The 17628-nt window shown below is 40.6% G+C and overlaps 1 protein-coding gene across 3 annotated transcripts in view; it reads left to right on the top strand.

The window, feature by feature from the left end:
* Positions 1–17628, top strand: part of NF2 (NF2, moesin-ezrin-radixin like (MERLIN) tumor suppressor) — a 171960-nt gene that overhangs the window by 118406 nt on the left and 35926 nt on the right. For 2 of the 3 annotated variants that reach the window (XM_077461223.1, XM_077461224.1), the window contains exons 16-17: positions 4060–4207; positions 4682–4728. In XM_077461223.1, the coding sequence (XP_077317349.1) occupies positions 4060–4207; positions 4682–4705 (172 nt within the window). In that variant the 3' untranslated portion in view covers positions 4706–4728. The remainder of the gene's footprint in view (positions 1–4059; positions 4208–4681; positions 4729–17628) is intronic. The other variant, XM_077461222.1, reaches the window with a different exon arrangement.

The raw sequence follows: 17628 nt of genomic DNA, 5'->3' as shown, positions 1-17628 counted from the left end.
CATGGTCTGCGGCTGCATGAGTGCTGTCGGCACTTGGAAGCTACAGTTCATTGAGGGAACCATGAATGCCAACATGTACTGTGACATACTGAAGCAGAGCATGATCCCCTTCCCTTCAGAGACTGGGCCTCAGGGCAGTATTCCAACGTGGTCATGTCCCCAAACACACCTCTCAAGATGACCACTGCCTTGCTAAAGTAGCTGAGGGTAAAGGTGATGGACTGGCCAAGCATGTTTCCAGACCTAAACCCTATTGAGCATCTATGGGGCATCCTCAAATGGAAGGTGGAGGAGCGCAAGGTCTCTAACATCCACCAGCTCCATGATGTCGTGGAAGAGGGCTCTAGTGGCAACCTGTGAAATGCTGGTGAACTCCATGCCCAAGAGGGTTAAGGCAGTGCTGCAAAATAATGGTGACCACATAATATATTGACACTTTGGGACCAGTTTGGACATTTTCACTTAGGAGTGTACTCACTTTTGTTGCTGGCGGTTTAGACATTAATGGCTGTGTGTTATTTTGAAGGGACAGCAAATTTACACTCTTATACAAGCTGTACACTCGCTACTTTGCTACAAATGTAGTGTCATTTCTTCAGTGTTGTCACATGAAAAGTTGTAATATATTTACAAAAATGTGAGGGGTGTACATACCTTTGTGAGATACTGTATATAGTGGCAGCAATTTACTCTACCCTACCTCACATGCATAAATACTAGTGGCAGTTTAGAAAGAATCATATTAACCTACCAGCATGTCTTTGGAACAAGTGGGGAGAAATCCAAAGCATTTGGAGGAACCTCACGCCAACACAGGGAGGACATGCAAAGTCCATGCAGACTAGTGTTGGTATTCGAACCAAAAACTCTAGTGCTACAATGCAAAAGCGATAATTCGTAAGCCACTACGATATGAATACAGGTTTACCTAACTATGTTTAACCACCCCCTCAACTGTATCGGAACAAAATCTATATAATATGTTGCAACTAACCAGTCCTTAGATGTGGTGGCTGCATTTATTATTTTTTTTTCTTTCTTTCACATAAAACATTGGTTTGGTTTGGTCACTTTTTCATTCAAGCTTCACTCTGAGGCTAAACCTGAGAAATTCCTGGCTCAACTTACTGCCAAGCCCGCAACCAACCAAATTGTCCTGTCTAACAGTATGCGTTAAGATAGGAGTTTAGTGCAGGGATCTGTCAGGGTTATTTTTTTTTCATTAAGCCCGCTTGTTGAATGAACAATAAACCTGTATACCCAGCTTAAGAGTTGGAGACTGTTGAGGGAGAAGTGTAGCCTCAGAGTGACAATTGGCCACTGCCCTCACCTATACCTGGCCTTCACAGCTAAAAAGCACATGGAAGGGTAACGCATGCAAAACAAAACCAAAGAAATTCCCAGCTTAACTCGCCAACCAACCAAATTGTCCTGTCTAACAGTATGCATTAAAAACGGGTGTTCAGTTTGCACACATTTGCAAATACATGCTTACGCTACAGAGCCCCATCAAGGCACCCCAGTATTTTCTGTAGTCCTGACTCTAAATTTTGAGACCCTCAACAGTGCAAGTACATGCATTACAATGGATAGACAGGGGGCAGGTGAGCCCGGAGGGAGCCCACTACTCCTTAAGCACTTGCCGGCCAACCACCGTCATTATACTGCGGCAGGTCAGCACGTTCCCACGAACTGCCATTACTAGTTAAAAAAAATAATAAATACAAATGCCATGAATCTTTCACCTATTTTGTAAACGCTATACCTTTTGCACAAACCAATCAATATATGCTTATTAAGATTTTTTTATTACCAAAAATATGTAGAAGAATACATATTGGCTAAACTGACAAAATGTAGCTTTTAAAAAAAAAAAAATGTATAATTTTATAAAAATTTATTATAGCAAAAGGTATAAAATATTGTATTTTTTTTTCTTCAAAATTGACGCATTTTTGTTTATAGCGCAAAAAATAAACGCAGAGATGATAAACCAAAAGAAAGCTCTATTTGTGGGGGAAAAAAGGATGTCCGTTTTGTTTTGGTACAGCGTCGCACAACCATGCAATTGCCAGTTAAAGCGAAGCACTGCCATATCACAAAAGATGGCCTGGTCATTGAGCAGCCAAATCTTCCAGGGCTGAAGTGGGTAAAAGACACAGGGAGCCACAGTACACACAGCATATAGCACCATGGCAATAAAAGTGTCCGTGCCTCCCCTCACATGTGCTTCCACTGTGGAGGCTCTCAATTTTAGTTTTAGGACTACAGAAAATACTTGGGTGCCTTGACGGGGCTCGGTAGCTTATGCATGTATTTGCAAATGTGTGTAAACTAAACCCATGTTTTTAATGCATACTGTTAGACAGGACAATTTGGTTTGATTGAAGGCTGGTCGGTGAGTTGAGCTGGGAATTTCTTTGGTTTTGTTTTGCATGTGTTGCCTTTCCATGTGCTCCTTGCTGCAAAGGCCAGTTATAGGTGAGGGCAGTGGCCATTTGTTTGTCACCCTGAAACTACTCTTCTCCCTCGACAGTGTCCAACGCTTAAGCTGGGTATACATGTTCAGTTATTCATTCAGCTAGCAGATTGAACGGGGGGGGAACCCCTGACAAATTCCTGCATCCACACGTGTGATGCAGAAAGCCTTCCCACTGCGCTATTGTATTCACTAATACACTGATCTGCGCTTGCAGCCATTGGCTGTAAGTGCCGATTGAATGTTGGTTTCCCAGGATGATTATTTGACCAAAGCCGCTCTGTAGACAGTGGTACACATGTACTGAAAGTCTAATGATTATTGTTGAATCGGTTGACTTTCAGTACGTGTGTACTGGGCTTTATTCATATCAAACACTGGTCTGGTTTGGCCCGCTTTTTAGGTTTTACACAGAGACTACACTTTTTTCTCAGTTTCCAACTTTGCACAAGACATTGGTTTGGTTCAAACTCCTGTCAAGTCAGAGTTCACACAGTCTATATTATTCTCTCAGCAGTCCTCAACTCTTTTTCATATAAAATAATGGTGTGGTAAAATAATGGACTGCTATCCGTTCAGTCTTTACACAGAGACTACATATCTCTGACGGTATCCAACTTCTATTTATATCAGACATGCACAAATTCAGAAGATAGAGCCAGCCATTCCAGTAGTCCTTAATCCATTTTATTGATGCATGAAAAAATTTAAAAGATACAAACGGGCTCACGTTGTATCGGCTAATAAACCCTGTTCACAGCACAAATTGCAAGTAAAAAACAAACATGACTCTGTTTCACGTGCCTGTCTATTCATGCTTCACACAAAGACTAAATTTCTCTCTTGGCAGTTTCCAACTCTCATTCACTTCGGACTTTGGTGTGGTTAAAACATCCGGCTATTCAGGCTTCATACAGAGACTACATTTCTCACTCGGTAATCTTCAACTCTTATTCACATTAGGCATTGAGCTGGCTCAGGTTCTGTCTTTCAAGTTTCACACAAGGACTACAGTTCTCTTTCGACAGTTTCCAACTCTCATTCACATCAGACATCGGTGTGGTTCAAACACGTGGATATTCAGGCTTCACACAGACTACATTTCTCTCTCGAGTGTCTCCAAATCTCATTTACACCAGGCATCTGTTTGGTTTGGGAGCCTGTCAATTTTTAGACTAGATAAAACTGGACAACCTCACTGCCATCTTGTCCTAAAACTAGCTTCTTCACCGGCAATGGCTTCTGTACCTTGACTGACTGCAAACTCTTGCCATTTGTAAGCAATTCCTTTACTGTCTGGAGCTCTTGGTTACCTTATCACTGCCAGAACTTGCTCTTCAGTGTCTCTTACCACATTAACACTGTGACAGCCAGTCCATAGCTATAATATGTATGTATAATTTCTCCAAAGGTGTCAATCAAATTAGGCTTAAACTTCAGGCGGTGTAAGGTTTTCATAACATCACATAAGAGGATAATTGGTAAGGTTTTCTTGAATATGCATAAAATACAGTGCCATCCTAATTAATACTGTAATATGTTTCATTATGTTTGATTACATACATACTTGTTTTCCTCAGGGTTGAGTACATGGAAAAGAGTCGCCACCTGCAAGAACAGCTGAATGAGCTGAAAACAGAAATCGAGTCCCTTAAGTTAAAGGAGCGAGAGAGCGCAATGGATATCCTGCATGAGAATGCAGGAAGCAAGCAAAATACAATCAAAAAGGTGAGTGCCAAAGAGACCCTAACTGACTTTGAAAATTGGGGACACACTGTACTGTTTCTGTTGGTGAATCAGATCCGTTTAATAGACAGAATCTCAAAGTTGGCCATGCTTGCAGAGCTGGCCTTGGGAATGCTGTTAATTACCTCATGGCTGAACATTGGGCGAGAATGTATGCAGATCTAACCGCACAAGATTTTGTATCATCTGTAGGGAGATTGTATCATGTTCAAACATAAAATTCTAAATAAGAAAAAGAAACTTGTCTTTCTTTTTTAATAACATCTAGTTTGCTCTAGAGATAAACCCTGGGCCTTTATGCCAAATCCATAAGAAGCCTAGTGAGGAGGAGAGATGAATATTGCTGTGCAACAAAACTTTTACTCGCTGTATGCGACAGCTTTGCTGCTGTGAGCCAGTCTCATATAATGATGTCCGCTGTTCACATGCTCTGGCATTTTTCTTTTTTCCCGTCAGGGGAGGAGAGCTGTCTGCATCTGAGCGTGACCCATAGTGTGTGCCAGGTATTGTGTATGTGTGTGTGTGTGTTCTGTCATTTAACATCTGTGTAACACTAACCTGTGTGTACATGAGTGTGTTTCTCTTCCAGCATAGAAGGCTAATTAAAATATTAAAAGCAACAGGTTTGTGCTACTTTACTTTCAGTGTGTTGATCCTACTTTTCATAATAACGTTTCTAACCATTGAAATAGAAGTTTAGATTATAGTGAAAATGTTACCCATGTTGCATCCTCAATGGAAAAGATGCACTCCCTTCTGGTGGGTGTTTGCTAGTAACATTTGTGTAAAAAGACCGTTATCTGTGTAGATCCTGGTCTGCACAGTTCCTCTGGTGGTTTGCTATAAAGCACATTATAAGCAGAGACTTTTTTAGATTCACAGGAGATGTTGAGGCTTAATGGTCACGTGAACAAGTATCATACAGTCTGTTCATGGCACACGTCACCTACATTAAATAATAATTTAAATGTTCAGTTAGTGTTAGAATAATGTAGAGCGACTTAGTATATATATATCTGCAAGCTGGTCAGAACAGCACTCAGCCAGCACATATCACAATCCTTCAGGTGCAAATGGATAAGGAGATCATCCAATCCCCAATAAATAAAAATACAAGGTGCTGCAGATTGGGCTATCCTTATTTCTATCAGCTGCAAGAAAGCAATTGGAGGCTGCTGGCCCTTTCAGCTAATTGCGGCCGCCCACATGTAATCACTCATACAGCAATCACATGCAAGTGATTGGCTCTGAATGCAGACTCGCATGTGATCACTGCATTAGATTACCTCCCATTGCTTTTAATGGGGCTGGCTCTTGCAGCTAATTGCGGGAACAGGCGTTGAGGTTCTCCCATCTAACCAGAGGCAGGGTGCATTCACAGGTTGGAAGGCACCCTAAGTGACCCCTTTTTTTAAGTTCATTTAAAGTGTTTGTAACCCCAAAAAAACAAAACTAAGATCCTGTCCATTTTAACCATTTCAGCCCTGGAAGAATTGGCTGCTCAATGACCAGGCCATTTTTTGCGTTACGGCGCTGCGTCGCTTTAACTGACAATTGCGTGGTCATGTGATGCTGTACCCAAACAAAATTGACCTCCCTTTTCTCCCACAAATAGAGCTTTCTTTTGGTGTTATTTGATCATCTCTGCGGTTTTTATTTTTTGTGGTATAAACAAGAGTGTCCATTTTGAAAAGAAAAAAAAAAACACTATTTTGTACTTTTTGCTGTAATGAATAGCCCCAATTTTATTTTAAAAAAGCAAATTTTTTCCACCAGTTTAGGCCGATATGTGTTCTTCTACATATTTTTGGTAATAAAAATTGCAAAAAAACTTCTTTTAACTGGTTTGCACAAAAGTTATAGCGTCTACAAAATGAGGAATAGCTTTATGGCATTTTTATTATTATTTTTTTAACTAGTAATGGCATCGATCTGTGATTTTTATCGAGACTGCGACATTATGGCAGACACATCGGACACTTTTTTGACACATTTTTGGGTCAATTGACAATTATACTGCGATCAGTGCTATAAAAATGCACCGATTACTGTATAAATGTCACTGGCAGGGAAGGGGTTAACACTAGGGTGCAATCAAGGGGTTAACTGTGTTCACCGTGTGTGTTCTAACTGTGGGGGATGGGACTGACTATAGGAGATGAGAGATTGTGGTTCCCAGCTGGCAGGAACTCACAATCTCTCTCTCCTCAGAGAACTGGGATGTGTGTGTTTTATATATATATATATATATATATATATATATATATATATATATATATATATATATATATATATATATATATATATATATATATATATATATATATATATAAAAATATATAAATACACACACACACACACACATTATATACACGCGCACACATCCCTGTTTTGGCTCTCGTGCCCTCGATCGCTTGTTGCCAGCGGTCATCGACACTCCCGCTGTGCAGTGCGCGCCTACTATCTCGTGTAAATGGACCGACTTATAGCTAGGACGGGTTGCGGGATCGTGCCGACCTGCTGCAATATGACTGCAGCTGGTCAGGAAGTGGTTAAGGCATGAATAACAGCACAGTGCTTGTTCTGTGCTATTCTTCTCTTCCTAACTTGTAATAAACCTGGTTGATCCTGCCAGTTCCTGTGTCCCACTGACTTTGCTGACCATGATAATCATGGCTGCTGAGCCCTGATTACCATGGTCAGTTTGTGACTTGTCATTCGCAGCTCTCATCTCTCCTCTGACAGTATCTCTCTCTCCTTCATCCCTGTCAGCATTTCCTCTATTCAGCTGCATAATGCAGCACATATCAGTGTATCTTATGCAGCCATTAACAATAGTGTAAGTGTTTGTGAGAAATTAAAAAAAGCAAAATACCTTTTCTGACACTGCAGCTGTGCGGTCATGTGATTCCCATGCTGGCTGGCCTCTGTCTATGGAGAGAAGCAGGTGGGGCAGAGATTCACCTGTGATGTCAGCTGGCCAGCAGAGGGGAATCTCGGCCCTCTTGCTTCTCTCCATAGATCGAGGCCAGCCAGCACAGGGGGTTCACGTGACCGCACAGCTGTGGTGTCAGAAACGGTATTTAGCCTTTTATTTTCTAACAAACCCTTACACTATTGTTAATGGCTGCATATCTGCATGGCATACATGTAAAGTCACGTAGTGACTTTACAAACACTTTAATTCAACTAGGCACTGACCTTTTATGTAGCCCTGAATGCCATCTTCTCTTATCAGATGTTGTTGGTCTGCTAGTTGCATGTCAACCTAGTACCAAGATTCCATTCATCAGTATTTGACAAATGCCATCTAGAAATTGCTAGAGATTTCTAGCATTCTCTTGAACATATGCATCAGAAAAAGAGTCTAGAAAACGAATGAAGAAAAAGCAACTGCAACATTTTTATTTTTTTTAATCTAGAGCTACATACTTTTTCAGACATAACTGATGAAAGGCTGCTGTGTAAAAAACATAATTTCTGACTGGTGAAGAATAGAATTAATTGCATAATGATTTTTTTAAATGTAATATTCCGATATGTCAACCGCCTCGGTTATGTAATAACTATATAAATTATGCATATTGTGTTTTTGTGGACCTTCATGAACATATTTGCAGGAAACAAAATGATACTCGAGCCTGAAAGATGACACTAGTACAAAGGTGGTCTACTATTGCCATACCTCCTTTCACGATCTATGATATCGGTGTTGCCCCCTGCATTGGCAAATCTACCATGCCTCTTGATTTAATTTTACTTTACCTTTTTAACACGTATCTGCAGTGAGAACTGTTCTTACTTCTCAGCTGATGGGGAACATTGTCTGCATTTTTCTGTTGGTGTTTTCTTTTCATGATGCCCATCCTCATATTGTCATCACTATTTTCTGCATGTTGTTTTTCTCTGGTCTCCTGCAGTGCTCGTATTCATTTTTCATTGTCTACTTTTTATTAGTGTGAATATTGCTCAGTTCATTCTTACACACTAAACAGTCTGCTGTGCTGACAATGTTGTCTTTTACCCATTTTAAGATTTTCTTGCACCATTAATCCTGCTCTCACTCCTTTTCTTGCTCTCCTTGCAGTGTCTTTTCTGGTTACTGTATATTTTGTCACAGTACTGTAAATTAAAGCCTCTTTTCTTTTCTTGTGCATTAAAGGACACATTCACTCTTGAGTTATACTGTTGTCTACAGGAGGATTAGACCCTGGCAAGCAAAAAATAAATAAATTAGGCCAGCTCGAGCTATCCCCGCCTATTGCAAGCATCTGTTTATCTGCTAGTATCCTAAGAATAAACTTTTTCTTTTTAATTTTTACTCAAAATGACTTTGTAAAAGGCTAACCTATTATGTGCTAGCACCAAATTTCTTCCACTGTCATTTTTCCTTCAGTCAATACTTTTCTCTACATTGCTGCTAGACCCCCTGCAAAGCACCTTTCAGGCCCTTTGGCATTAGCTTAGCACATGCCCTATCCCTGAAAACTCACTCTGTGAGTAGTCCAATCAAGCCTAGCACCAAAAGCTATCCCATTTACTCTGAGGTACTGAGCGCTAACCTCATCCGCTGGGTGGAGTGTTGCTTGCACACGCTATATCCTTTCCTGCCATTCGGTGTTGAGGCATTTCCACACTGCTGCTCCTACTTTGCAAAAGAGACACATAGAACTATGACCTACATCTGTATGTATTTCATGAGACCTAGCCTTATACCCCTGAGCTTTCCATTTCCTAACTGCCATGCACTGCAAAGTATATGACTTTAGGCATGGCTTGGGGGGCAGCCCTACTGTAACAGGTGCCCCCATCTCTCACACTGTTCTGGTGTGGCTTGCTTTGATGCAACAGATGTATGCAGCCTAGAATCATGTTGCTCTCTGATCATGGAGTCTGTCCCAACTTTGGAGTCTTCTGGCTGAGATTTTTACTACTGTCATGCAATATTTATGGCCCAAACTATCCAGTAATTTACTCCTAAGTCACTCCTTTCCTTGCCAGATAACTTGCGCATTAGCCGTGTCCTGCTATTATTCGCAAAGTAAAAGGCGCAGTTTGTGTTCTAAATTATGCGGTGTGCACAACTCTGAAACTCCTAATGCGTCCATCAGTGCTATTCTCTAGAGCCTCTAAGATCACAAAGACTTTTCTGGGTTGCCCCTTATTTCAACTCTGTCTCTGTGGAAATTTAAAACACCCTAACACGGAAGAACGTATCCGCCTTTTATCAATTTATGGAGAACTTTGAAAAAAGTGGTCTATCCCTGCTGTGGATATAGCAGTATCCCACCTTAACAAGGCAACTATTATTCCAATGGGAGATACACCCGCCTTTAAGCATTTGGAAGCATTCTCTAGGCTCTATTCTTGCTGGCAGGCTCTGATCTTCACCCCATGTTAAAGTGGATGTAAACCCTCACATATACCTAGTGAAATGAACAGCCTCAGATGATACACAGATATGAAACACATCTTCCTACATAAGTAGGAAGATAATGCATAAATCTGCTGTCTTCAGCTTGCTATATTCTTTAGAAAGTGCACATTGTGTTAGAGATGTTCTATTCCTGTTCAGCACTGGCAGTGAAGTCTTGCCATATGCTTTGTGACAGCTGATTAAGCTGAGGAAAGGCAATCCATACAGAGGAAGGAAGTAATGTGCAGAGCTGTGAATAGACCAGCTCTCTGCTAATCTGTTTATAGCACCCACCCTGACACAAATTTCAGGCTGGTTTTATCTTGGTTGTCTGAGAACTTGTCAGCAGTTGTTATGCTGATAACAGAAGAAGGAAGCAGCAGAAAGACGCAGGACTCGGGGCTTTGACGAGAGAGAAGAAAACACTGCAGATACATGTGCTTAGGTCAGGTTTTAATCAGGTTTCCATCCACTCTGTGACCCTGTTTTGCCGAACCCTGGCTCTTTGGGCCAATTTGCTTAAAGAGGATCTTGCCATTACTGTGGTTGATCTCACTATTATAGAGCATTTTGAACAAATGGTTTTGGTTTTAAACACAGTTGTGATGGGCTGTTGGAAGTGTCCTGTCTCTCCCGCATGGGTCTCTTGTCGTTACACAAGGGGAAGGACGCCCGACTAAAATGTTTGGACTGCGAAACCTGCATTTAAACATCATCTGATATGCATGTCTGTTTAACACATACTCCACGTGCAGAGCCTGCTAGGAAGTCGGCAGAGCGCTTCGCTAATCACAGGCAGTGAGACATTGCCCAATCTCTGCAGCCACGCATCGGGGAAATGTCTCACTGCCTGTGATTAACGAAGCGATGTGCCGACTTGCTGGCGGGTTCTGCACGTGGAGTGTGCGAACATGCTGTCTGCTTCCTGAGATTGAGATGGAAGGTATTCTGGTGGTCCTCTTCACTCTGGATTGACCCAGGCAGATGTACTCCAACCTGTTAAGACTCCTGGCAGATGACCTATGGGCTCTTTTAGATTGTCCAGATTTCCTGTCTCATGGACCAATTTACCATCCTGGTTCAGTTGCTGGCATAGCTGTTTAAGCTCAAGTATTATAAAATGAAAAATCAACCAGCGCTAAAAAACACAACAAATACAGTGAAAAGAAATATAAAAGTGCAGCTAGAATACTGTAGGTCAAATTACCAAATCCCACATTTCAAAATTCAAAAAATATATCAGTACAGCGCAAATACAAAATAATACAGAAAATATCATAAAGTGAAAAAAAATATGAATAAGAAGTCCATATAGTGAAAGAGATATTCAGAAAGAGTCCACTTGTGTAATATATCTTCAATCAATAAATCAAGTGACGATGTGATCCCTTCACCATTGAGCAAGTTGAACTCTCACCTCAACAAGTGGACCTCTGATAAATCAGATAGGTCAAAAACGCATGTTCCCATCAAGGGTAGATCATAAGATTACAGCAGACCAAGCGGAAGAATTTCCAGGTAAGGTTCTCCTCCGTATCATCAGATCAATGTGATATCATATAAGAAAGAACAAGCAAATCTAGTGCTCTCCGTTGATGTAAATTTATTAAACAAATAAATAAAAACAAATACCACTCACATTTAGAGGCACTGATCTCCAGTGCTGAGTGCTCAGATAAAAAGTACCATGCATGGATCAGTGTGTCAGCTGGCGGATGACGTCACGACGCAGGTCACGTGGTCCGTACGCGTTGCGTCCCAGAAAGTAGGCGGGACTTCATCAGCGGTGACGGAATGACGTCGGACGGCCGCTTTTATACCAACACACCGTTAGAGAACCAATAGTAAGCGGAGTTGTGCGCAAGACAGGTACCATAGGCAGCACGTATCAAACGTGACACCGGAACATACATCTGCGTTCACTCCAAACACAGGAAGGAGAGAGAGAGTATCAAAAAATAAATATGTTATGGAGACATGAAAACAAAACCAGAGGGAAACAAAATAATAGTCTGCTAATTGGCAACAGGATAACATCCTTTAAATATTCTCACATCAACTATGTGAGGACCAGAAAAAAAGGGATGTTGCCTAAAGAAACAGTACAATATAATCCCCTGGTAAGTCAAAACTAGAGATCTAGTGAATAAGCCCGCAATGCCGTTGACGTTATCAGAAAGCTACACTGATCCACACATGGGTTGATAACAATAAGTACCAAAATATAACTCAGAGCTAAAAATGAGAATAAATAATAAATATAAAAATATAATTAAATGAGAATAAAATGAAAATAAAATACAAATACAAATATAAAGGGAAAAAATTCTAATACAATGAGAACAATTCAATTATCTGTCCGAAATGAAACAATTTAAATCAAAATCCACGTTTAGACCTCTAGGGGCAAGAACCCTTGTCTCATGGATCCAATAGGATTCACGTTTGCTTAGTTGGCGTATGAAGTTACCTCCACGCCAATGTTTGGTCACCTTCTCAATCCCCCAGAAACTCAAACCTCTGGGATTCTGAGAGTGCACCAATTTGAAATGGCGAGACACATTATGGGTTTTTAAACCCTTTTTAATATTATTTACGTGTTCACCCAACCTCACATGTAGGGGTCTAGAGGTTCTGCCAATATATTGGAGACCACATTCACATTGTAACATATATACCACCCCTATAGTGGAGCAGGTAATAAGTTTATCGATCTTATATTCCTTATTGTTACTTGTAGCTATAAAAGATTTTCTCCTTTTTACATTGCATCTAGAGTGTCTGCATGCCGTACATCTACCGCACGCATAGAAGCCGGATAAGAAAGAGAAAAGTCTGCTTTCAGTTTGTACAGGGGGATCGATAACACTTGGTGCTATTTGGTCACGTATTGATGGCGCCTTCTTATATATGAAAGAGGGCCGTGCAGGCAACAAAGGGCCCAACACTCGATCCTGTTTCAATATGAACCAATTTTTGGCAACAACCTTTTCAAATTTCTTATACTGTACGTTATAGTCAAGAACCATTCTAAAGTTAACCCCTTCCACTCCTGATTCTTTTATCTTATCTCTAACCAAAAGGGACCTATCCATCTGTTGGACCAAAGAGATTTCATGTTCAAGAACAGAACGATCATATCCCTTTTCTTGGAATTTAGAGGATAGGGTATGGGCTTGATGCACGAAATCATCCATGCTGGAGCAGTTCCGCCTTAATCTTACATACTGTCCCCTGGGGATATTGCATAACCAAGACTTATGGTGGCAGCTCCCCAGAGGAATGTACGAATTCCGATCGGTTGGCTTAAAATGATTTTTTAGTACTAGCCCATCATTCGCTTTAGAGATCTCAAGATCAACAAACACCATCCGTTCTTGGCTGATGTTCCATGATAACTTGATGTTTTTTTCATTGCCATTCATGGTGCCGATAAAATCATCCAGACCAAGCCGGTCACCATCCCATATAAGGATAAGATCATCTATAAATCTATTGTAGCAAATTAACTCCTTGGGGCGGTTCCGAAACACAACGTCCTCCTCCCAGTGGGCCATAAAAAGATTGGCCACACTGGGAGCAAACTTAGCCCCCATGGCAACCCCCCTTACTTGTAAAAAGAACTGATGGTTAAACCAAAAATAGTTCCTCGATAAACAAAAATCTAAACATTTGAGAATATATTTTCTGTGGCACTCGGATAAATTAGAATAAGTGGACATAGCCCACTGGACTGAAGCTCGTGCATCGTTGTGTCCTATAATAGTGTACAGTGAACCAACGTCGGCAGTCACAAAGAAACAAGAGGCTGTGATCTCTATTGATTCAAGAATTTGTATGATGTGTTTAGTATCTTTGAGGAATGCTCTGGTTTTGAACACAAGGGGTTGTAAAAAGGTGTCAATGTATTGACCCACTCTAGAAGAGATAGAGTCAATACCATTGACAATAGGTCTGCCAGGCGGGTTGACACAATCCTTGTGGATTTTTGGTAGGCTATATATAATCGGGGTTCTGCAAAATAATGGATCAAGATAAGATCCCTCCTTTTTATTAAGAATATTTTTATTTTTTCCTTCTTCTATTAACCAATGTAATTCATCCTTATACTGCAACATAGGGTCTTTGTTCAGAATATGGTATGTGTCAGTATCACCGACAAGCTTATTCATTTCGGACATATAATTGATCCTATTTAAAATAACCAATCCTCCCCCTTTATCTGCGGGGCGTATGATGATATCATCCCTGCTCCTAAGGGATTCCATTCCCAATTTGATATACTGGGGGTCCTTTACTTTGCGTACTCTGAGATTGTCTAAATCATTTATGACAACATTCTTAAACACCTCCAGAAACTAATTATCAGCATTTAAAGGGTTAAACGTGGATTTGTTACGGAGATTGGAGTGTTGACTTTCAAATGCTTTCACTTGTCTGACCGGATTAGATAAGAAATATTTTTTCATGTTTAAATTCCTGACGAACTTCTGAATGTTAACATAAGTGTGGAATTTATTCAAATTCCTAACCGGGGCGAATTTTAAACCCCTATCCAAAACTTTTAACTCGTTATCACTTAGTGGACATCCACTTAAGTTATATATACCTGCTCCTATTGGGGTTTTTGCTTTTTGAATTCTCCTACCCCCTCTCCTTCCTCTCTCTCTTTTCTTTTTCGAACCTGATTGCCCGACCGGGGGGTTCCATACGGTTGCTGTCTCCACCACTCCTGATGGATAGGTGGAGGTGCAAATGGTGGATTGGTGGGTTGGTGGACAGGGGGTTGCACGTAAGGACCCCTTCCGGGTCCGCTCTGTGCACCCGAAAAATCCCCTCCCTCTCCAGCTCCTCCATATTGTAATGGTGTATACCTATTGGACACAGGCAAGGAATATCTCGGTTGGCCACCATAGAAAGCCCTTTGGTGGGAACCATAATCAGACTGGTACCCACCCTGTCTGTTAGGGGAATGATAATCATAATAGTACTGAGATTCATTAACAGGGACTTCCCTGGAATCAAAATTCCTGTCATGATTACCATTACCTCTACCTCTTTTTCTTCCGTTATTGTAACCCGCCTGGCAGACCTATTGTCAATGGTATTGACTCTATCTCTTCTAGAGTGGGTCAATACATTGACACCTTTTTACAACCCCTTGTGTTCAAAACCAGAGCATTCCTCAAAGATACTAAACACATCATACAAATTCTTGAATCATTAGAGATCACAGCCTCTTGTTTCTTTGTGACTGCCGACGTTGGTTCACTGTACACTATTATAGGACACAACGATGCACGAGCTTCAGTCCAGTGGGCTATGTCCACTTATTCTAATTTATCCGAGTGCCACAGAAAATATATTCTCAAATGTTTAGATTTTTGTTTATCGAGGAACTATTTTTGGTTTAACCATCAGTTCTTTTTACAAGTAAGGGGGGTTGCCATGGGGGCTAAGTTTGCTCCCAGTGTGGCCAATCTTTTTATGGCCCACTGGGAGGAGGACGTTGTGTTTCGGAACCGCCCCAAGGAGTTAATTTGCTACAATAGATTTATAGATGATCTTATCCTTATATGGGATGGTGACCGGCTTGGTCTGGATGATTTTATCGGCACCATGAATGGCAATGAAAAAAACATCAAGTTATCATGGAACATCAGCCAAGAACGGATGGTGTTTGTTGATCTTGAGATCTCTAAAGCGAATGATGGGCTAGTACTAAAAAATCATTTTAAGCCAACCGATCGGAATTCGTACATTCCTCTGGGGAGCTGCCACCATAAGTCTTGGTTATGCAATATCCCCAGGGGACAGTATGTAAGATTAAGGCGGAACTGCTCCAGCATGGATGATTTCGTGCATCAAGCCCATACCCTATCCTCTAAATTCCAAGAAAAGGGATATGATCGTTCTGTTCTTGAACATGAAATCTCTTTGGTCCAACAGATGGATAGGTCCCTTTTGGTTAGAGATAAGATAAAAGAATCAGGAGTGGAAGGGGTTAACTTTAGAATGGTTCTTGACTATAACGTACAGTATAAGAAATTTGAAAAGGTTGTTGCCAAAAATTGGTTCATATTGAAACAGGATCGAGTGTTGGGCCCTTTGTTGCCTGCACGGCCCTCTTTCATATATAAGAAGGCGCCATCAATACGTGACCAAATAGCACCAAGTGTTATCGATCCCCCTGTACAAACTGAAAGCAGACTTTTCTCTTTCTTATCCGGCTTCTATGCGTGCGGTAGATGTACGGCATGCAGACACTCTAGATGCAATGTAAAAAGGAGAAAATCTTTTATAGCTACAAGTAACAATAAGGAATATAAGATCGATAAACTTATTACCTGCTCCACTATAGGGGTGGTATATATGTTACAATGTGAATGTGGTCTCCAATATATTGGCAGAACCTCTAGACCCCTACATGTGAGGTTGGGTGAACACGTAAATAATATTAAAAAGGGTTTAAAAACCCATAATGTGTCTCGCCATTTCAAATTGGTGCACTCTCAGAATCCCAGAGGTTTGAGTTTCTGGGGGATTGAGAAGGTGACCAAACATTGGCGTGGAGGTAACTTCATACGCCAACTAAGCAAACGTGAATCCTATTGGATCCATGAGACAAGGGTTCTTGCCCCTAGAGGTCTAAACGTGGATTTTGATTTAAATTGTTTCATTTCGGACAGATAATTGAATTGTTCTCATTGTATTAGATTTTTTTCCCTTTATATTTGTATTTGTATTTTATTTTCATTTTATTCTCATTTAATTATATTTTTATATTTATTATTTATTCTCATTTTTAGCTCTGAGTTATATTTTGGTACTTATTGTTATCAACCCATGTGTGGATCAGTGTAGCTTTCTGATGACGTCAACGGCATTGCGGGCTTATTCACTAGATCTCTAGTTTTGACTTACCAGGGGATTATATTGTACTGTTTCTTTAGGCAACATCCCTTTTTTTCTGGTCCTCACATAGTTGATGTGAGAATATTTAAAGGATGTTATCCTGTTGCCAATTAGCAGACTATTATTTTGTTTCCCTCTGGTTTTGTTTTCATGTCTCCATAACATATTTATTTTTTGATACTCTCTCTCTCCTTCCTGTGTTTGGAGTGAACGCAGATGTATGTTCCGGTGTCACGTTTGATACGTGCTGCCTATGGTACCTGTCTTGCGCACAACTCCGCTTACTATTGGTTCTCTAACGGTGTGTTGGTATAAAAGCGGCCGTCCGACGTCATTCTGTCACCGCTGATGAAGTCCCGCCTACTTTCTGGGACGCAACGCGTACGGACCACGTGACCTGCGTCGTGACGTCATCCGCCAGCTGACACACTGATCCATGCATGGTACTTTTTATCTGAGCACTCAGCACTGGAGATCAGTGCCTCTAAATGTGAGTGGTATTTGTTTTTATTTATTTGTTTAATAAATTTACATCAACGGAGAGCACTAGATTTGCTTGTTCTTTCTTATATGATATCACATTGATCTGATGATACGGAGGAGAACCTTACCTGGAAATTCTTCCGCTTGGTCTGCTGTAATCTTATGATCTACCCTTGATGGGAACATGCGTTTTTGACCTATCTGATTTATCAGAGGTCCACTTGTTGAGGTGAGAGTTCAACTTGCTCAATGGTGAAGGGATCACATCGTCACTTGATTTATTGATTGAAGATATATTACACAAGTGGACTCTTTCTGAATATCTCTTTCACTATATGGACTTCTTATTCATATTTTTTTTCACTTTATGATATTTTCTGTATTATTTTGTATTTGCGCTGTACTGATATATTTTTTGAATTTTGAAATGTGGGATTTGGTAATTTGACCTACAGTATTCTAGCTGCACTTTTATATTTCTTTTCACTGTATTTGTTGTGTTTTTTAGCGCTGGTTGATTTTTCATTTTATTTTTCTTACACCAATTTACTACAATTTCAGCAGCTAATATGGATGTATTTCAGTATTT

This window comes from Lithobates pipiens, unplaced genomic scaffold (genome assembly GCF_037356315.1).
Source record: "Lithobates pipiens isolate NorthernLeopardFrog02 unplaced genomic scaffold, aLitPip1_a1.2 Scaffold_3, whole genome shotgun sequence".
Classification (NCBI taxonomy): domain Eukaryota; kingdom Metazoa; phylum Chordata; class Amphibia; order Anura; family Ranidae; genus Lithobates; species Lithobates pipiens.
This window is presented reverse-complemented; position numbering and strand designations above follow the sequence as displayed.